The 21,600-nt window shown below is 43.8% G+C and overlaps 2 protein-coding genes across 9 annotated transcripts in view; one reads left to right on the top strand and one right to left on the bottom strand.

Annotated features, from left to right (window-relative positions):
- Positions 1–1,035: 1,035 nt before the first annotated feature.
- LOC111860736 (leucine-rich repeat-containing protein 24-like) overlaps positions 1,036–21,600 on the bottom strand; it is a 43,263-nt gene continuing 22,698 nt past the window's right edge. For 3 of the 8 annotated variants that reach the window (XM_072710558.1, XM_072710557.1, XM_072710556.1), the window contains exons 2-6: positions 20,949–21,073; positions 4,375–4,562; positions 3,628–3,906; positions 2,598–2,766; positions 1,036–2,217 (exon numbers count right to left, since the gene is read on the bottom strand). In XM_072710558.1, the coding sequence (XP_072566659.1) occupies positions 1,133–2,217; positions 2,598–2,766; positions 3,628–3,906; positions 4,375–4,542 (1,701 nt within the window). In that variant the 5' untranslated portion in view covers positions 4,543–4,562; positions 20,949–21,073 and the 3' untranslated portion in view covers positions 1,036–1,132. The other 5 variants (XM_023844715.2, XM_072710555.1, XM_023844716.2 and 2 more) reach the window with 5 other exon arrangements.
- Positions 8,924–16,539, top strand: LOC111860735 (uncharacterized). The gene is made up of 9 exons (XM_023844714.2): positions 8,924–9,563; positions 10,792–10,882; positions 11,900–12,529; positions 12,616–12,945; positions 13,900–14,220; positions 14,890–14,974; positions 15,385–15,476; positions 15,609–15,664; positions 15,752–16,539. Exons 2-8 carry the CDS (start codon positions 10,807–10,809, stop codon positions 15,656–15,658), a joined length of 1,584 nt encoding a protein of 527 aa, XP_023700482.2. The 5' UTR covers positions 8,924–9,563; positions 10,792–10,806; the 3' UTR covers positions 15,659–15,664; positions 15,752–16,539.

The raw sequence follows: 21,600 nt of genomic DNA, 5'->3' as shown, positions 1-21,600 counted from the left end.
GCTTTGTCAGTGAATGCCATAACAATAATAATAATAATAATAATAATAAACTTCAGAATACTAATCCTCGTACTGCCACAGTGCTCTCAGTGCTGTCCTCTGCTTTTCTGCATACAAACACAGTAAAGCTTGTACTTTCTGCGCCACTCTAAACCAGTGACTTTTCAGTGAAACATTTAGCAAATTTGGCACTGCATTGCAGATATCTGTGCATCGCTTAACCAGGAAAAATCCCACACTCCATGTGTGAGCACAAGGGGGAGACATTTCTTCATTAGTGGGGGTGAATATACACAAAGGTGGGTGCTGGGGAAATGTTGGTACACCAACCGCGGAACCATTTCACCATGCAGACTCCACAACAGGACGCTCTCCTCCCAGTAGAGAAAGCAAGAGGACAGGAGCATGGGCAGAAGCAAGCACAGTGAGAAATGATGCTTTAACGTGCCCATACTGTCAGCACCCATAATGCTTTGCTCTGTGACTCTGTACTCAGTGTAAACAAGGGGCCGTGAAGCTGGACGCTCATGCCCAGTCTCATCGGCTTTGTCAGCACATAACATGATGTAGCTACAGTTTGATGTAGCTACACTCTTAGCGACAGAATATTCACGCGGTTTTTCACCGCGGATTACTGGTGTGGATACTTCTGACGGCAACCGTCAGCCTCTTTTGTTGTGGTTTGACAAGTACAGTTTCTGTTTCAGAGCTTCGTGGATGATCTGAAGAATAGTGTCTTTCTCACTAGTCTCTGTCACAGCTATGATTCTGACCATCAGATTGGCCGGGGCTCTTCTCTAGTGATGGCATATCCAGCTAAATTATTATTATTAATATTATCGTCCTTTCGATGGCCTCTCTGGTTCTCTTTCATGCCAGTTTCACAGGGATGGTTCCTGTTCATAATTACTCATTTTCTACAGCCTACTTCTTGCTTTGATGCATCCATGTTCCTGCTGTGGTCTCTGCCACGACCTCACGTGATGGATTTCTTGGTATATGGCCTCGCCGTCCTTGCTCACCCAGCTTCCCCCCCCCCCCCCCCCCCCCGCAGAACTCTCATCACGCATCAGCGCTGAGTTCCGGCTGTCCACGACCTCAGCACGCACTTGGGGAATGGCCTCCATCTTCTTCAGCAGTGGATCTCGTAGGCGATCTGCTTGTCAAACAGCAGGCTCTGGCTCAAGAAGAGCTCCTCGGTCTCCACGTCCATAGTCGGCACCGACTCCTCCCCCTCGCCTGCCATCCGGCTCATTGGCCGTGGAGCACGGTGTTGCGGGGACTCGGCAGGCGGCAGCACCCCCTGCTGGGGAGGAGGAAGAACGGGCCGGTCGCGGTTCAGCACGTACATCTCGTGGCCGCGCTCGTCGCGGTACTCCTCCAGCTGGGCGAAGGTGGTGGGCCCATCTGAGTAGTCGTTGACATAGAGGACGCTCTCCTCCTGCTGGCCCTTCTGCCGCTGCCGGTGACGGCTGTAGATCATGGCCACCAGTAGCAGGGCGGTGAGTGCCAGCAGGGCGATGCCAGCGGCAATGGCTGTCTGGGTGGCGGTGCCCAGTGCGTTGAAATCCATGCTGCCAAGGGCATAGAGAGGCTCCCTGCTGACGTCCATCAGCGCCGGGTGGGATGACTGCAGCCAGGGGCGCCAGGGCGAGGAGGGCGAGGCAGCGGACGAGCCCGAGGACGAAGATGGTGACACGTTGACGTGCAGGTGAAAGGTCACCCGGGCCACGCCCCCGGCATTCCAAGCCTCGCATTCGTAGAGCCCCGCGTGGGCTTCTGTCACATTGCTAAGGAATAGCATCCCACTGCCCATGTCCGGGCCGAATCGCTCGGACTCCCCCTGGCCATCGGCGGCCGCCGGTGCCGTGGCCTCAGGGTCCGGAGCCACTTCCTGTGTCAGCCCCTGGGGCGTGGCCCTGGCCCTGTCCTGGGTGGCCTTCCTCCAGGTGACCTGTGGCTGTGGGTAACCAGACGCCTGGCAGGACACCCGCAGGCTCTCGCCGGGCCGCAGGGAGCGCCGGCGCGGTTGCAGGCGCACGGCAGGCGGGATGCACACCAAGCTGTTCCGGGGCACCTCCACCAGGCTGAGGTGTGAGAGGCGCGGCGGCTCGGCGCACACCAGCCGCCGGTCGGCCGAGCTCAGCAGCCGCTGGCCCTCCCCGTCGATCCAGCTGCGCAGCCAGTGCAGTGCGCAGTCGCAGCGCCAAGGGTTGCCTGGGGTGACCGGACCAGGAAGGTGGGTTGAATCAGTGGGGAATTATGGGAGAAAATAGAGAAGAGATTTACAACTCAGTTTGCGGCCATAGCTGCAAGAATGGGAAAAAAACAACAAATAATAATAAGAAAAACAAATGAGCTGTCAGAAAAGATAATAGGATTGCGAGAGCAGAACGTAACCGCGATGCACAATGCACAGAAGTACTTCAAAATTTCTATCACATGCACAATTATTTGAAGTACAGTGATTGTGACACTTTCTATTTTGATTTGCATAAAGCATATAATGTATATTTATACAAAATAGCCCTGCATGCAACAACACAAACTGTTTATATGTGTGTCTGTGAATTTCTCTCCGGATGCCCCACCCTCACCTGTGACACGCAGTACCTGCAGGCTGACCAGGGGGCGCAGCGATGCCTGGCTCAGAGTGTGCAGGTTGTTGCGACTCAGGTCCAGCAGCGCCAGGGAGCCCAGGCCCGCCAGAGCCTCTTCCCCCAGCACCTCCACACTGTTCTCCTGCAGGTGGAGCTCCTGGAGCCGCTGGAAGATATGGGGTGCAGTGGGATGGACCGGTGGAGGAAGAAGTGGGCATGAAAATACACAACTGTTAGTCACCGACATCGAGGGTCTCATACTGGCATAAATATCTGATTTAGTCACCAATATACAATATTACACGTCAGATCTATGACTTATCTTTAAATTACATTCTTTTCAGTACCACAATAAGTATCGATAATACAAATAAATCATATGTAAACGATTACGAGACTTGCAGTCAATAAAATTATGTTAATTACGCCCCTCGCCTTACAACGGTTCGATACTTAACTTTACGACGCTGCGATAGCAATGCACATTCAGGAGTCAGTTTTGAATTTGTATCTGTTTCCAGGCTAGCGATACGCCGTATGACGCTTTCTACAGATAATGGGTGAAGGCAGCGTCCACATACTGTAGCTATGCTTCCAGCCTCTGTAGTGATTAGCGTTAAACATCTAATTTTTTCCACTTACAATAAGGTTCATTGCAATGCAACCCTATCGTAAGTTAAGGAGAATCCCTGTGTGTAAATATCGGATCCATTCAATATACGATAAAGTGACCAATCACAATGAAATTAGTCTGTACTACAAAAAAAAAAAAAAAAAAAGAAATTAGTCTGTACTACATAAAAATATTATCTTGTTAATTGTGCTCTCCATAAAACAACAAATACCTTTAGTTCTAATAAATTGTATGCAAACTGTTATGAGACTTGTGGTCATTAAATATTATCCCTATAAAAGTGTTCATTTTAAATATTTAATGTAATGTTTATTCCATCAGAAGAAATAATGTCATGTCAATACCTGGATTATACCATAAATAAAGCCACCGATCAGCCCCCCCCCTTCGCACCTGCAGCCCCCGGAAGGTGAAGTCCTGCAGCCGCGTGATCTGGTTGCTGGCCAGGTAGAGCACGCGCAGGTGCGCCAACCCCATGAAGACGTCGGGCGTCACCAGGTGGATGCGGTTGCCGTTGAGCGCCAGCTCCAGCAGCTGGCCCTGGCTGCGGAAGGCACCCGGCTCCAGCGCCGACAATCCATTGTGCTGCAAGTACAGGTAGCGTAGGCTGGCCAATCGCGACAGGTCCCGCCAGCGCACCTGTCCAATGGCGTTGTCCTGCAGGAAGATGGTCTGTGTGGGGCAGTGGGTCAGAAAGGGAGGCATTGATCTTCAGTCACCTGCTTCCGGTCCAAACTGGTTCAGACTTGTTCAGTTTGCTCACAAGTGCTGAATTGACTTCAAATTACAACAAAACAACTTTATGACCAAATTGCTTATCCCAAGTTAACAAGCCAAAAAAAATGCTCCGGGGGGTGCTGGTTGGACATCTGACCCTGTGCTCAGACGTAAAACTTTACTGTCGCCTCTATGACTGCGTGTCTTTTAAAAAAAGGAGACAATGACGGGATTTGTGAAATAAAAACATCCCAGTTTACCTTTTCTTGTACAGATGGCAAATAAAGAATTTGTTTTGAGGGGGCAGTGGGGGTGTTTACGACGCAAGGAGAGAAGGGGAAAGGGAGACATCATTCCCCGGTGGGGTTTGGCCTGGCTGTAGCCCTTCAGAGCTGCAGGCGAGGTTGTGGACGAGGCACTGACCTGAGTGATGGGTGGAATGTTCTGGGGGAACTCCTTCAGCCCCATGGAGCCGCACTCCACCGTCAGGCTGTAGCAGCGGCATCCGGCCGGGCAGCCCAGGGCCAGCGTCGCGTCCAGGGCGCGGAGGACCAGGACGAGGACAAGGAGCGAGAGCTGCGGGACGGACATCACGCTCACATGGGCGGGGCCTAGGAGCCAAAGAGGAGTGTGTGTCTGTTTCACTCTCCTGCTGGCAGGGAGAACACGCGGTGACCTCTCTGTCATCTGCTTATTTACTGTAGGGTCAAAGTGCATTAATTATGGAAGCATTACGGTAATCAACAAAAGCATTTCAGACTGTTATATTCATCTGTCTTCCATAACCACTTTCGCAGTACAGGGTCACATGATCACCGTAAAAAATTGTCATGCAAATTTAGAGTAAAATACTGCCAGCAGAGTTGCCAGCAGTTTACTGTTAATTTCACAGTTCATCTACTATAATCTGCTTTACAGTATGTTACTGTTATAATACCACACTGAAAAAATATTTTTGCATTCACTTATTTTGTGGTATATTAAAACTGATTTTCTCTTTCAAGATAGGTATGAATTTTAGGAAATACAGGGGAGTGGGCAGCTCTAGGATGACATCACAACTCCACTGTCTTTTCACTGCAAGTATAAGGCCACAGGCCCAAGTGTGGCTACTCAAAATGGCCTTGCATTAACAAATACATCACCCCTGGGGGGCATTTGATGGACAACCACACCTGTTCAACTTTTCAATACATAAATAGGGAACATGCAGTAAGATCAGTATTTGGCAGAGTCTTCTTCATGACAATGGGTGCAATATGCCATGGCTGCTGTTAGATTATATACCTAATTTAAATTAAACCAAAGAGATTATGTTGGTTTAATTACACATGAGAAAATGAGTGAGATTAACGTAACTATGTTCTGTTCTCAGAAAACACAGCCAGTGCATCAATATAAAAAGAACATTTCATTTTCAGAATACTCCTTCTAGTTGAGTGGAACCAGTGTCCATTAGTTCATTTAATGAATTGTGTATGAAAACAAATATATTTACATTGTATCAACATAATTAATTTAAGTAAGACCAACAAGTCAGTTGAATCCTTTTATCCAATGGGGCAGCACTTAGTTGTGGGCAGCATGTTGCTCAGCAAATTAAGTGTCTGGGCCTGAGATCAGAAGGTCACTGCCCAGCCCTGGCAGAACAGCCACATGTCAATGGGCCCTTGAGCAAAACCTTTAACTCCTAACTGGACAGAAAACTTTATTAGGCCACGCTGACAAAGACACTTACGTCACACCTGGTACCACTTTGCATCAGATGCTGAAGAGGGCCCTTTAAATACACTGGGTTTATTTTAGATATAAAAATGATAAAAAATTAACCCCAAAAAAGTGAGTGGAAACATGTTGCCTTATTTAATTTGAGTAAATCTTATAGAATGGTACTGTGAAAGTAAGTCGACTTTAGCCTAATTTATTTAAAATATCTCCTAAAATTAGGTATACTTTATTTATTTTTTATTTTTTTAAAAGTTTAAATTCAACCAAAAAAGTGAGTGCAAACTGTCACCTCATTTTGTCTGAGTAAATTCTGCAGGTTATTTTTTTCAGTTCATTTACTGAATTACAGTATACTGCAGTATTTTATGGGAAATTACAAGATTCTCATAAATATTGCCCAGAATGCATTTTTTCACCAGCATTGCACTATTTTACTGATAACCCATATGTTACTGTAATAATTTCACTGTTTTTATAGCATTTTGTTACAATGTAAATATGGTCCAGGACCAGGTAGCTCAGGGCAGATGTCAGAGGACAGTCCATCACATGGCACATACACTCTCTATCTCTCTCTCTCACACACACACACACACAATTCAGATGCCAACTCGACCCTGTTGCATGTTCTTGATTGGAATAGAAATATGGTGAAAACATGCAAATTCCACACACCAGGGGTGACTGGGGCCACCAGATGCTTAATATTACACATCCTACACAGCAGAAAAGACCGCTTCTAACAGAAAATGGATTTACGCCTTTCATTAACTCTGGCGCCCCCTTTAATACTCCAAGACTTCATCAAGACCATTTCATTTTCATGTGACTAATGCCACAAATGATCACCACGGTTGAAAGTGCACATTATGGTCTATTTCCTAATCCAACACGCAGATTAACCACGTAAATAGCCAAATAATTAACCACACATAAATCATCGACACCGGCTCATTCGCAACTCCTTTTTCCTCATCATGGAAACGCGACGGGACGGAATATGCCCGTAGTATTTTAAATAAAATAAATAAAGGTGAAAATAAACAAGCCTTTTGCGAACGCATTATATCAAAATATACATACAGTCCTACATGTAAGTACACATATATAAAGAGAACATAATAATTACAGTGCGGTTATATAACGCTCACATACAAAGAATGCAACTGATGGAAGCACGTTCTTCATTCATGATGCTCATTTCATTTCATTGTTAAATTACAAAGCGAAAAGCATTAAATAAGCCATAAAAGCAGCACTTACGTATAGACCATGTGAACTCGGTGTATTATTATTATTATTATTATTATTATTATTATTATTATTATTATTATTGCCACATCAGCAAAGGGCTACTCTTTACCTCCAGCGATGGGTAAAGCAGATGCCCGCTGCTCACTCCCTTGTGGCGTCGATTACCATTGAAATCCACGCATCTGGTCGCACGCTGATTTCCATGCCGAATGCGTCCCCATCTATTAACACCAACTACCCTTGTCATTTAGGACGTGAAAGCGGTATCCCCGAAACATGTCAGCCTGCGAGGGAAACATCACGTCTCCATCCCGTCCAGTCCCAGCAAACGCCGCCGCCTGCCGATCATAAACGATAAATGATGGGGTTATGAACATAGGCGAGAAAAGCGCCGTTGTTGCAGTCTGCGGAGGCGAAGGGGGGCTTTGTTTAAATCCATATTTTTCCTTTTTTTCCCCCTGCTTACAGTGGATATAGACGCAGTCTCATGTTGGCTCTGCAGTAGCTTATAACCACTGACCTCCTGCCCCGCCTTTTTTCTCAGAAACCTCTCGGCATGTTGCTGAAATAAAGCGGTTCACGTTTTATATATACTTAAATGGCTAAATAACATAAACATGAGTCGCTAGTTTTCTATTCTTTTGTACGTCTTTTTCGATTGCTGAGAACTGGGAATGGGGGGAGTTTGCAGCTTGTTTTCGGTGGCTGCTGTATAGTCTCACGGGGTTTTGCATTGGTGACTGTAAATTCTCTGATGTGTATTAGTGCAGACTCTGTGAGAGACTCGTGTCGCCAGCCCTGAGCTTCCTGAGAGAGACTCTCTATTTTTCTCTTTTTCTTTATTATGTTTTACCTTTTTGTCCAGAGAAAGTCTCCACGTGCAGCACATGTATGAATGATTTGATGATCTTACATCGTGCCTTCTTGAGCTTAAAGATGTCACTGCCAATGAAACACATGTGTTATTTATATTAGATGATAAATGGATTTGTCTGTAGTGGCACATAGTGCGACACTGTCACATGAATCCCCAGCAGATCGCATGCTCTCCCTGTGTTGTGTGGAATACCCTCAGCTCCTTGCACTCCAAAGGCTGGTGCCTTTAAATTGCCTGCAGTGTGTGTGTGTGTGCGCGTGTGTGTGTGTGTGTGTGTGTGTAGATTAGGTTTATACACTCAGTGACAAAAAAAAGTTACGTGCCCAGATGGAGTGGTGGAAATTAAATGAATCTGCATGCGGTGAAAGGTCATGTGTGACTATATCACTATGATTATAATATCACATCAAATAGACAACAGAGTAGACAGTATGGACACACTGCTGGTCCCATGTCAGTAGGGTGTGCCCCCTGGGCCTGGATACATGCGGCGATATGGTGTGGAAGGGAGTCATACAGCTGTTGGATCCTCTCTAGACTCAAATCTTAAAATTTGGAAAGTGTAAATTAAGGTTTCGCCGTTTTCTCAATTTCGCTTCCTCTGCCGGCACTTGCAGGATGGCCCCCCCCTCTGAGTCTGGTTCCTCCCAAGGTTTCTTCCTTCTGGGCAGTTTTTCCTTGCCACTGTTGCCTCTGGCATGTTCACTGGGGGCTTTGGATGGAGATAATGTAAAGTGGTTTGAGACAATGTAATATTGCAAAAATGCATTACTTACTAAAATTGAATTCAATTTCATTGAATTTGCATTTATGTAAGACATCTATTGCTTCGTAAACACTTGTAAAAAGCATTTGATGCAGCTAATTTTAGGTTTATAATGCAATAGTATATGGCTTTAATCTTGATCTTGAGCGTTGTGCGTTACTTTCCTAAAAGTACAAAGATCACTCTTGAGCATTGTGATTAATCTTCAAGCCCTTAGATATTCCAGCAAATTCTTTTAAAATGCACGGTTATTAACCACCCCAACTCGTTCTTAAATATCTACTCAGACAACCTTAGAGATGTAAAAATCCAAAGCCAAAAACAGTATCCTGTACAGCTGAGAACTATCAGTCAGGATGCAACTAACTTGCCTCATGGAAAAGAACACAGCACTCGCATGAAAAACACATCATGCTGCAATCATCAAATCGAGGCACGTGCACCAGCGCTGAATAGCTCGCAAGATGCTTTGCCGCGATTATTGACTTTTACCGAAGGCCCCTCTCTCTCAATATCACACCCCTCCATGTAATCTGGTGCATCTGCTACAAGAAACCACAGGATAGGCCTGTGGGACCTGTGGGACAGCTGAGATGGCCAGATATTATTTCATCACCTACTGTATATGAAACAGGAGATTGTGCAATCCACCCTCACAACCAACATATACGAATGGAGACACAGATGAAGTCCAGTCATGCAATAAAGTCCAGATCATTAAAGTGTGGTATGCAGCTATGTGGTATGAACAGTGGTACGTGAATGGGAAGAGCCGAGCTTGGATTCCGGACATTGTTCCACAAGAGTGTTATCCGGGTAGTTTGGAAAACAGAACTTTGTCGGTGACAGACTGCGATTAGTCAAAGAAGTGTGTGTGTGTGTGCTCCCGCGTGAATTACACTCGCAGCCCAACGACAGCATTAGAACGAGAATCGCCAGCCATTTTGAGGTGGCCACTGCCTGCCTGTCATCTTTAACGACAAACAGGTAGGCAAAATTTTCACAGATCAGCAACACTGACCTCCTGTCAATGCATCAGAGTCACGTTGGTTAGCACAAGCTTTTAGCAAGCTAGATAAGGTGCAGCAATGAATGTATTGGTATTAATTGTTCCGCAAAACTTCCAACATAAAACGGTTTACGCAAGATGTCTTGATAAAATAAGTGGTGTCTTCGTACAATGAATAGATTCACTATTACATTTGAAGTGTTTTATTTAATAGTAAAGCTAATAAATTAATGTGTTTATTGACAGCAATATGCCACAATTCAGTGCTGTTAGATATTAATGTATCTTCAAGGATACGTTGAAATTAATCCCTTACCACATTGCCTCTGTTTTATTTTTAAATACTGAAACTGTTCGAGTTTGAAATCTTATTCTGGGGTTGTTTTTGTACTGGAGACCCATTTAAGATTGTCCTAGTGAAAGCAAAAAGGCATTTCTTTGAAGAGTGAAAAATGTATACTGCACTTGAGATAATTGTTTAAGATAGTCTGAAGATGATAATGATTGTTGATGTGTAAAGGTCAACTGGTCACACTTTACTTGAGGGGACATGAAAAATGTAGCAGTACACGCTTACTTAATGCATTAATTAACCGGTAACTAAGTGTTAATTATGTACTGATCCTATGCTTGTTCATCATTAATCAATTATGACAGTTCAAGTATTGCATTCAGGCACTATATTAGTTAACAATTAACTAATTAATAATCGTAAAATTACTTAACTCATTTACTACTCAAGAATAAATCATGAACTGATGCAGGTTTTCCCATGAAATACATGAACTGTCATGATTGATTAATGATGAATGAGCATGCAATGTGCTACTTTATTCATGTCCCCTTTAGTAAAGTGTTACTGCTCAACTATTTCTCTATAATCTTTTTTAATTAAAATACTTTTCAATCTTTCTATATTGGAGTAGATGGAGGAATGGCAATTTAAAATTGTTATTACTGATACATTGAAGATTTTCCTTACAGAATTCTCTCAGCAAAGTGTCTCACACCAGTCCGGTGTAAATGTTTCATATCCTTTAATATCTCACATATTTTCATAAATAAAAGTATAAAAATAAAAGAAATACCAGTCAAGTTTCTTGGCATGTGGATGGATACTGTTGTTATATTGTGTACCCGCATTAACATCATTAATTTACAGTACATGCTATAAAAAGGCTCACATGATGCACTTTCACGTTTCAGGTAGAGAGAATCAAAATGGCCGCCGTTTGGGGAGTTCTGTCTGCCATCATCTTTTTGTCTTGTCTTCACATGAATGAAACCTCAGAAAAAGGTAGCTTCCCAACTTTGCCATGGCCAGACACACATAGCATGCTGACAATGCTCCCTACAGTGGCACATAGCTTTAATGCATGGCTGAGCTGAGCTGGGGACCTCTGAATGTGATGCTGTCGTTTGTGCCTGTGGTCTTAGTTTAGCTTAGTTTAGCATTCTGGGTCATCGTGCCCTGTCCTCTTTTGCATTACATTTGCTTTCAAAGGACAGTTTAACTGTTGCAACTCTGCAACTGATTGGCTCAACTTCCTAACACTTGTCTTATCTCAGACATAAGTTACCAGAGTTGCGAAACACTATCGCTACACATCAGGAAGGGGTGATTCAAACATAATATTGTAGTTACACACACACACACACACACACACACACACAAAACATAAAATTAAAGTTAATGACTCGAAATGTATTGTGTCTTCATTTCTTATCAAAATGAAACCCTCAGAATCATTAAATCTAAGCTGGGCCAGTTTTCAATTTTTACCTGTCGAGACCTAATATGATAACTTTAAGCTCCTGAGACCCAAGGAAAAAAGTGTCCTTCAATTTTAGGTTATTTGTCTTTGGAGGAAATAAGACATCTTACAATTTAGATTTTTTCAAATTTATTTTTATTTTTAATTTCACAGCATGCCCTCTTTAGTGTAGAACAGGAATAAATATGTTTCCTTACATCAGTGAAAAGATAGATGCAAAAACAAAATGTCCACTACAATGGACATAAATGAATGAGTGGGTTCTCAGGAGGATATTTGACTGTGACTAAACAAATACTTCCTTCTAACTGGCTGATTCAAGGTACTTGATGGTGAAACAGCTTTACTGCTATATAAGTACCACTGAATCTAGAAAAATACCTTTTACCTATTGTCACACATCCATATGCTTGTATCAGTAATGTCACAGCTGTGTAAATATGTGATGAAGAGTTTTCATGTAGGACTTCAATTGTAATCAATCTTTAGAGGTGTATTTTGTCTCTTGGGTACTTTAATGTTAACAATGTAACTTGCAGGACCCCATGCAGTCTGCCCACAGGGACTAATGGCGGACATAGTCTTCGTGGTGGATGGATCGAGTTCTGTTGGGTGGCTAGAATTCGAAGCCATCAAGGACTCTCTTTATACCTTAGTGGACAAGTTATACGTGGGTCCTGATCAGGTCCAGCTTGGACTGGTACTGTATAGTGACCATTTTCAGGCAGAATTTAGGTTCAACACCTATCAAACAAAGGGAGAGATCCTGAGGCACCTTCGAAAGTTACGCCAGATCAATGACACCAAGATTGTGATTGGGTTGGGCCGGGACTTCCTGTCAAGCCATTATTTCACAGGAGCAGCGGGAAGTAGAGCCATTCAAGGAGTTCCTCAGATTGTGGTGGTCATCACTAGCAGTGGGATCACTGGCCCAGTGAAAGACAACTTGCTTGAGCTGAAGACACATGGCATTAATGTCTATGCCATTGGAATCGGATGCAAAGTCATGGGGGATTTTCTGGGGGTTACCGACAAAAAATACTGCGTACAGAACCTGAAAAACTTCTTTGATCTGCTTCGACCAAACCAAGACATAACTGCAAGCTTCATCAACTCTTTGTGTGGTACGGCGAAGCAGCACTGGCTCAATATTGTCCTTGAACCAGCAGGTAACAAAACCCATGGACTAGTATTCCTTCCAGCTGAGGAAATTTGATGGCTCTGTTTCAAACAGTGTGTATGCTGCCCCCTACAGGTCAAGGAAACGCCATGGTGGATAATCGCGTCACTTTGAAAAGAGGAAAATCCCTAATTGTCCAATGTCACTATGATGAGAAGTACAAAGATCATGTGAAATACTGGTGCAGGATGATATCGGAGAGTGCCTGCTTGGTCATTGTGCGCTCTGATGCTCCACAGAATTGGGGCAATGTGTCGATCAACGATCACCCTCACCAGCATCTATTCAATGTCATCATAAATAACCTGCAGACAATGGACTCTGCTATATACTTGTGTGGTGTGGAAACCAGTGACATGGAAACCTATATATATATAGCAGACTTGAACCTGACAGTCACTGCTGGTAAGACTCCTTCCATATGGGTCATTTGTATACTACAGGGCAGGACTGGACCCTCCCTCACTTGGATAAACTCATAAAAGGTGCAGCCCCCCTCCCCCATCCCAATTGACAAATTTTATCATAGTAATGTATGTTGGAGGGCCTGTATGGGATGTAATCCAGTCCAGTCCTGGAAGATTAGAAATCAGTTTTAATTCATTCAATAATTTATTATTATATTTCACAGAGAGATAAACCCAAAGGCATGTACTGGCTGCATGGTGAACAGATGAGTCACCAGACACACCACTGGGGGGACATTATTTTCTCGAACCCTTCACCAGAGGCATCAGAAATAGGGGGGGTGGGGGATGCTTCCCCCCCAATACTGACAGATTCTTCCCAAAAAATGAAAATAAATAGATATCTATTTTGAGCTGAATGATACTGGAAAAAAAACCCAAATTGCTATATTTTTGGGTTTTGCTATAATCGTTTATTATTCTGCCTTTTGCTATTTGACGCATTTCTGTCATTATACAGATGCAATAGATAAGAGGATTTAAGAGCACATTCCTTACGTTTTATTATGAATCCGTGCCTTACTGAGGCCAAATTGTTGCTCAAGCAGAGTGCAAGGCTGGTACTGTATATATACCTAACGAAGACTGTGGTCCTCTATCACACAAAATCTTTTTATCACATGGATTAGTTAGTTTATCACTGCACCCTAAACAGTCTTAGTCTTATTTCAAATTATGAAATCTTTATTATTCAGAGATAATTGTAAAATCTTTCTTACATCGCATACCTTCACGATGTAACTATTGCATGTGTGGTCGTTGTGATGTTGCGATTTACATCACACCCCCCCCCCCCCCCTCTGAACTACCACCCCCCCCCCCCTTCCCCCAAGGCAAATTCAGTCCCCCCCCCCACCAGTGTCAATATCCTTCACACCACCTCTCTGCTCAGGTGTACCTGCTCTGTCAACGCACAACAACAACGCAGTGGTGGAGGTGGGGGGCAACGTGATCTTCAAGTGCTTGTACAGTGAGGAAAACGTTCGCGGAGAGAAGAAATGGTGCCGGAGAGGAGACTGGAGCTCTTGCCTGACTGAGACTGAGACGAGGGACATGTCGAGCCAGAATGGGGTGAAGCTGTACAACGACAAAAAATACCGCATTCTTACTGTGGTCATCAGGGGTGTGATGATGAACCACACGGGCTGGTACTGGTGCGCTGCTGGAAACCAGCACCTCCTTTACCAAATTAATGTGCTGCCTCAAAACACAAGTAAGCCAGCCTTTTCAGTACTTGTCGGAAACATGTTTCACTATCAAGTTGCATTCTGTAATAACTTTTGAATCTTTAATGCTAAATTTACACTATATGGTGAAAAGTATGTGGACTCTAGCTTGTCTCACATCTCATCCCGGAACCAAGGGTATTAATATGATGTTGGTCCAGTATTTGTTGTTGTGTCAGTCTCTCCTCTTCGGGGGAGGCTTTCCATTAGATTTCACAGCATTGCTGGTGGAATCTGCTGCCATTCACGTTGGGTGATGTTGGGCTATCAAATCCCTGTGAGCTTGTGTGCCCGACCAGATGTTTTGATCTTGCAATCACCTCACTTGCGGTAGACCACGGTACCCTAAGCTGGGCAGAAATACAGCAAACTGACTAGATGGAAGGAAGGTGTCCTATGATGGTGCCAAGGCTCTAACCTCTTCTGTACAACCACCCATTCTACTGCCAAATGATGACAAGAGACTGTGTGACTGTGTGCTTAATTAAATACTTAGCATGTGCGTGGGTTAGTTGCCCAGCTAATAGGGTGCCCACATATTTTTGGTCATATAGTGTATTACACGTAAGTATACTTCTTGAGGCCTTCCAATAACGAATGCTGCAGGACACGTTTCATTTTCCATAACTAATTCGGTATATTCGGTTCATCCTCAGCATTCACCACGACCCCAGAGATAGCTGCTGTACCTGAGGCGTTCACCGTTCTGCTGGACTTGGTGCAGAGGCGTGTACCACAAAGGTGAGCATGTTAGCTTTAATAAGGGTGCTGCTACAGAGGGATTGGGCTATAATGCTAGCAGGTAGGCCCCGGGATCGCCAGCTTTGTGGGGCTGATGGGCAGAAAAGGGGGGGGGGGGCAGTTCACATTCCCAGCATCTGTGCCATTGCCTGTTGGTAGCCCATAGCGCTCAGGGGTCTGCAGCCACAAAGGGCTACTACCTTAACCTTGATGCACCCATTGCTGCTGGCATCATGAATCTACCAACAGGTGTCATGCACCTGTGTATTTGCACAAAAATATGTTGTATGTGATGAACAGCTTATTATATGGCAGCAGTCATTTTTCATTCCCTTGGACAATATTGAGTACATTAAAAATGTATTTTTTTTACCAATATTCACTCAGTAGATCAATCTATTTCCCAATAGGCAAATTCTTCCTCTGCTGTTTTCGGCTGCAACTGTCCTGGTCTACTTGGTCTGTACCATTGTAGCAGTGACTAAGATCTGGGCATATTGCAGTAAGTCATCAGTACGACTTAATTTAAAACCATTCTGGAGCTTAAAAGAAGAACTTAAAGTGACAGTATACAGTTATGAAATTAATAATTTTCATATATGAAATGTATATTGTCTATATTGGATCATTTTAGAGCAAAAAAAGGATGAAGGACTATCTCTCACAACACAGAACAGTAATTAAGAATGAGTAAGTATTGCATCTCTGCTTCATTAATAACAATATAATGTTTTATAAAAAAAATTTTAACACACTCTCCCTCCCCCTATCCCACAGTGACAGCAAGACTGGTGGTGATCCAGAGAAGACCATATGTAAAGTTAGTATCTGAATAAAAGCAGAATTACTAATGTAATGTATCACAACACACCCATGTAAAGCACTTTGGGGAGGCTCTGTTGTGAAAGACTCTATATAAAAATGAATTGAATTGAATTGAACTCAATTGAATTGAAAGAATGTAAAGAGCTTCTGTAGTGCTTTCCTGACATATCTGTTACTAAAGGCCATTTGTATTTAGTCCTGCCAGCTTCATACACCGGCTCATTCGATATGCGCTTTGATATATCAGGTTCAGACCTAAATGAGCACGGTAGCATTTTCTGGCTGCGCTGGACACTGTTAGACAAAGAATGCATCTTCCGGCAAGAAGCAGTGTCTATGCATCGGGCTTATCCAGTGCAGGCCCTAGGCCAGTGCGGCATTAGGCAGGGAGACATTGTGAGACCTTTGCAGGGCAGACATACAGTGTCAGCCTAAAGGGACTCTGTGTAGGATGGGCCACCAGTGACCGGAAGGTTGCTGATTGTAGCCCCAGGATGAGCAGAGGGGTTTAACCCAGGTTTTTTAACCCAATTGCTCCAAGGTCTGGCTAACCCTGCTTTACCAAAAAAAAGCTATTTCTTCTGTTTGATTGATAACAAAAAGATGATAGATTTAGGCTGAATACTGTATAGGGTATGATTCCACATGCATTTATTATATATTTTTTTAACATTCACTTATGAACTGCATTTAAGGGTAATATGTATGATGTAATGTGAAATAAATAGTGTATCCCTGCCTTGACTTAATGTAAATTTATAGCACTTCTGGGAAACATTAAAATATCTTGCAAATATACATGAAATTTTTTTCACTAGGGGGTGAATTCCACTCACCACCACATGACTGTTACGGTTTAACCAATGCTACTACTGCTGATAATAATAATAATAATAATAATAATAATAATAATAATAATAATAATAACAGTAGTAGATGAACAGCTGAAAGATGGATAATAAATGTTTAATCCTATCTATATGTAACTGCATGTGTGGTCATCGCAATGTTGCAATACATAATGCACATGAGATGTATTAACTGTATAATATGTATAAAATTAAAGACATACCACAGTCCCTGCTGTCCCACACAGCACAGAAACAGAAATCAATATGCTTTCACCCATGCTTTCACATCATTCTACCCTTTTTTGGGCATTTGCAGACAAAGGCATCAACTGTTGCTAGGCAATGTCCCTGTTAAATAATTAAGGTGATGTTTCAAGGACCAGTACACTGGCTCCAGTCCTCAACGAGAAACGAAGTGAGAAGAATCATGGAGGTCGGTGTCGATAGTGGTAACAGCCGCGGTGACATGCAGCAATGCACACCCATAATCCACCATGGTTATTTCCAGCTTGTTCATTTTTGTTGACCACAGCACAGAAAAGAGCTGTTCTGTGCTTCATATTTTTTTCTTTTTTTGTTGCCTTTTCCTGTGGAAAGCTTGTGGCTGACTTTCATCTGACAGTTTTCTAGCTGATTAGGTTCCTTGAGCACTAACTGCATCAATGTGTTGCATCACCATGCCCCTGCTAAGAGTCTCATATGCTTGTGTGTGCCAGTCAAAGCCACTGACTTTCTCACGCCTCTGATCAAGTGATTGACGGGTCACAGCTAATGAGCTTGTGAAACAAAACAGCAGCAGTACAAACAGAAAAGCTAACAAGGAGGTCAATCAAGGGATGTCTGAAGCAGAGTTGTGAGATACAAGAGTGCTGCATTATAACGCTGGAATACCGTAGCAGTATAAAATATAGATTATCCCACAGAACTCAGAAGGAACAGCTCAGTGTTCAGCTATACAAATAGGCCGATTATTAAAGATCCATTAAAAAATATCTGCATCAGTCCTTTCTCTGTGTTTTACCGATCTGACATTTTAAATTCGCAACTGGTTACTGAGAAAGAAAAACGTAAGGTCTGTTATTGTGGGGCATGACGACGGAGGGATGATCCACATGGCAGGTCTCAAAAAACAGGGTTTTATTAAACAATACGGGACACAAAGCAAGAACCAGAGAACAAAGGAACCACATGGGATCAAGACAAGTAGGTAAAAATAAGAAGTAACTGATATTTCATAGTTATACTAAGACTGATGTGGACCAAGCAAAGACCAGGACAATAAAAACATGGGAACTAACACACAACAATAACCAATATGACTGACTGAGGAAACAAGGCAAGGACAAGTACATATATACACACACGGATAACAAGGGCAGGTGAGGTTAATTAGCAGATACAGGAAGGTTCAAACACCAAGGGAAACTAAAGCAAAGTGAACACAGTTCAACCTGTGAACACATAGAAATACACCAAATAACTAACATAAGTAAAACCAGAAATAAACAGTTAATTATGACATGGTTTATGTCGCCACGACAATAAATGGGGAGTGTGAATGACAACAACCCGCTCAGCCCATTAAGCTACGCAGCAGCGCTGGGAACAGGAAAACACACCGGGAGCCAAAGACACTGGGATGACCAGCTACCTCTGCTGGCCACCAGGGGAACTGACATAACAGAGGCTGATCCTGTTAGTAGAGAACTGACATGTTAAGGTAGCAGTTAATTAGAAACTAAGTGTTACTTATGTACTGATATCATGTTTGCTCATCATTAATGAATCATAATGGTCCATGTATTCCATGCAGATACCATATTTGATCATTTGATGGGGTTTAAGAAAGCAAAGTTTGCAAAAAACATACAAGCCATAAGTTGGCAGCCAACTGTTCTTGGTATCACCAAAAAAGTCAGGAAAAAAACGCACCAGATATAACTTTGTCGCTAACTAGATAGCTAATACAAACCGTAGTATTTGCAGCTAACTTTGTAGCTAACTAATGTTATTAGCTCATTGACACTTCTGCTGCTTGTCAACTTGACTGCTTGTTGTAACGCTTCCGGTGAAGTTTGCTTCTCGGCGAATGTGTCACCCAAGTAAAAAATAGCGGACACTTCTTTGTGGCATTTCGCAATACATCTTTATTTGATAAATGCAGTTCGATGACCATACAGCTCAGACAGCTCGCCTTCTCCAAATGCATACAGAGAGATGAGCAACAGAAGAAGACTGGACACCACATACTAAAGTCAGCCTTAATTGATTTTCTGGTAACTCTTTACTTGAGGGGGAACAAGTAACTTATAGTACTGACTCAGTTAATACTCAAGTCCTCGGGATCCCGGCTGACGACCCCCCAGGCAGACACACGGTCCAGTCCCACCCTCTGGAAATGGCCATCCAACTGCCGCAGCCAGGTGTTACGTGGGCGTCCCCTCGACCTGGTCCAGCCGCTTGGATCCCCAGCAATGAGGATCCTACGAGCCGGATCACCCTCAGGGAAACCCGCCATATGGCCGTAGTGCTGTAACTGACACTCGCTCACAATGCAGGTAATGTGCCTCATTCGGGACTCCTCTAGCAACCGCTCATTCGACACAAAGTCAAACCAGCGGTACCCAAGGATTCTCCAAAGAGACACAGTACCGAAAGAGTCCCATCTTTGTCTCAGGTCACTGGTTAGCGTCTATGTCTCACATCCATGCAGCAAGACAGGCAGCACCAGGACTCTAAAGACTTGGACCTGCGTCCTCTTGGAAAGATATCAGGGGCATCACACACCCCTTTCCAGCGACCTCATGACCCCCCATGCTCTTCCAATCCGTCTGCTGACTTCATAGGACGAGTCACCAGACACATGAATGTCGCTGCCGAGGTAAATCTCTGGACAAGGTCGACATTCTCCCCGCAGACAGACACACTACTGACGGCTGTGCCTAAGAAGTCATTAAATGCCTGGATCTTGGTCTTTATCCAGGACGACCGCAATCCCAGACACTCAGACTCCTCACTCGGCATTTCTTAAAAACATTTTCCTTCACTTTTTAGAAGAATACTCTTACCTCTTAATATGACCTATTCCCACGAGGTATAAACCTGCCACCTGTCAGGGACGGATTACGGACCGGGCCAGCGGGGCCGCTGCCCAGGGGCCCTTGGGGTGCAGGGGGCTCGTGGGGCCCCTAGCCCAAAACAATTTACAACGCTTATCAACAATGTATTTTCGTTTGTCTATTTTAGAGGGCCTACATTGTTTGATCCTCTGCCTACAAGGGCCCCTGACCCTATAGGGCCTCGGATGGAAACATGGAGGGAGGGCGTTTGGCTGCCAAGGGCCCTTGAATTGTGGTGGTTGTGGTGGTGGTGCTGGGGGGGGGGGGGCTCGCGAACGTTTTGCCCAGGGGCCCACACAACCCATAATCCGTCCCTGCCACCTGTGTAGGGTGAGAACGTTACACTGTCAACCGTTATGGGGGAAGGCAATCTGAAACTGTCTAGTGACAAGACTCCTTTCATGTAAAAGTACGTTTATTGAACCTCTTTCACTGAAATGAAAAAAGGTGTCAAACAACATCATAGGGTGCTATAAGGCTCCTCAGAGTGCTATGAGGAATGCCTAAGTATTAAAATCAAACCATTAAATGTTTTCATTTTAAACGGGGGGGGGGGGGGGGTCAGATTGTTCAATCAGTTGGCAAGATGCATGCATGTGGACACCCATGCATAACATGGAGATGATTTTCCTTCTGCCTGAGAAAAGCTCTTAATCCATGATCCCACTTGTAGCAGTTTCAAATTAATATGCCTGAAATGGTATGCAGATAAAGTTCTGTAGGGTAATCTAATGCGTATTGCTACTTTTGCTTTTGCAAAATAGTACAGTTTCATTGTCACTATACTATTTTGCAAAAGTAAAGCAAAATAGCTTTTCAGATGGTATATTTTTAGCATTTGACAGAACTTCCTGCACCCTGTGGTAGCTGACTGTTGACGAGCTACTATCGAGAAGATCTCATACGTAAAAGTAGGTCTTTATTTCCTCTATTCCTGAGCCTGCACTGATAAAAACTGCTAAATTCTTGTAAAACGCAGAAACATCCTGTGTATGAGTCTAACTGAAAAAGTTTTGCAGTCCTTCTCCACCTCATTCTGTGTATGAATCATTATGAACGGACAAAAGACATTTAATCTAATTTAAAAAAAAAAAAAAAAACAGTGAGAAAAAAAAATGTGCATGAGAAGGGATTCATGTTAACATGCACTCTGAAAGACGCTTTGATACCTGACATCACCTGTGTCTCACTGCCAGCTTCTCAGTGCTGCTCTGCAGAAGATGCAATCACTGTCACATACGATAAATAACAGCATCAGAATTCCCTCCCCGAGGGCCTTTGCCTGTTGGTGGCTGCTGGGATCACTGCAGGAGAACCAGAGACCAGAGGGGGGGGGTCAGTACAGTATAGCATTTAAACAATGGGAGGAGCCATGCATGAATATGACAGGAGGGGGGAGGAGCCATGCATGTGTATGACAGGAGGGGGGAGGAGCCATGCAGGTGTATGACAGGAGGGGGGAGGAGCCATGCAGGTGTATGACAGGAGGGGGGAGGAGCCATGCAGGTGTCAGAACAGAATACACAGGAGAGGGTGAGCAGGTGGGCGGGGCCATCAGTGCCTGACACCTTATTATTGGGCAAGGTGCCGGACGGTGCTGACCCCACCCACATAGTCACCCAGGGTTCCATACAGGTTAATTTATTTCCACCCAGAGGAATCCAGTGCAGTCATTACCAGTATTTCAGTTGTTGTGCTGCTAACTTTGAATAGTGATAAAGGTTAAATAATGGCCAGCAAAATCGGAATGTTAATCCATATATCGCGCATCCCTACAAACTGCTTGTTCCGTCTTCATAAAGATTATATGTAATGCAAAATAATAAAGAGG

Source organism: Paramormyrops kingsleyae, chromosome 4 (assembly GCF_048594095.1).
Source record: "Paramormyrops kingsleyae isolate MSU_618 chromosome 4, PKINGS_0.4, whole genome shotgun sequence".
NCBI classification, from domain to species: domain Eukaryota; kingdom Metazoa; phylum Chordata; class Actinopteri; order Osteoglossiformes; family Mormyridae; genus Paramormyrops; species Paramormyrops kingsleyae.
The sequence above is the reverse complement of the archived record's forward strand: the minus strand, read 5'-3'. Positions and strand labels throughout refer to the sequence as shown.

Bases quoted from the DNA above. Each gene is read 5' to 3' on its own strand.
- LOC111860735 (XM_023844714.2), top strand. From the start codon at position 10,807: ATGGCCGCCGTTTGGGGAGTTCTGTCTGCCATCATCTTTTTGTCTTGT. The intron at 12,946-13,899 runs GTAAGACTCCTT...CTCTCTGCTCAG, and splicing joins GAACCTGACAGTCACTGCTG to GTGTACCTGCTCTGTCAACG. The intron at 14,975-15,384 runs GTGAGCATGTTA...ATTTCCCAATAG, and splicing joins CAGAGGCGTGTACCACAAAG to GCAAATTCTTCCTCTGCTGT.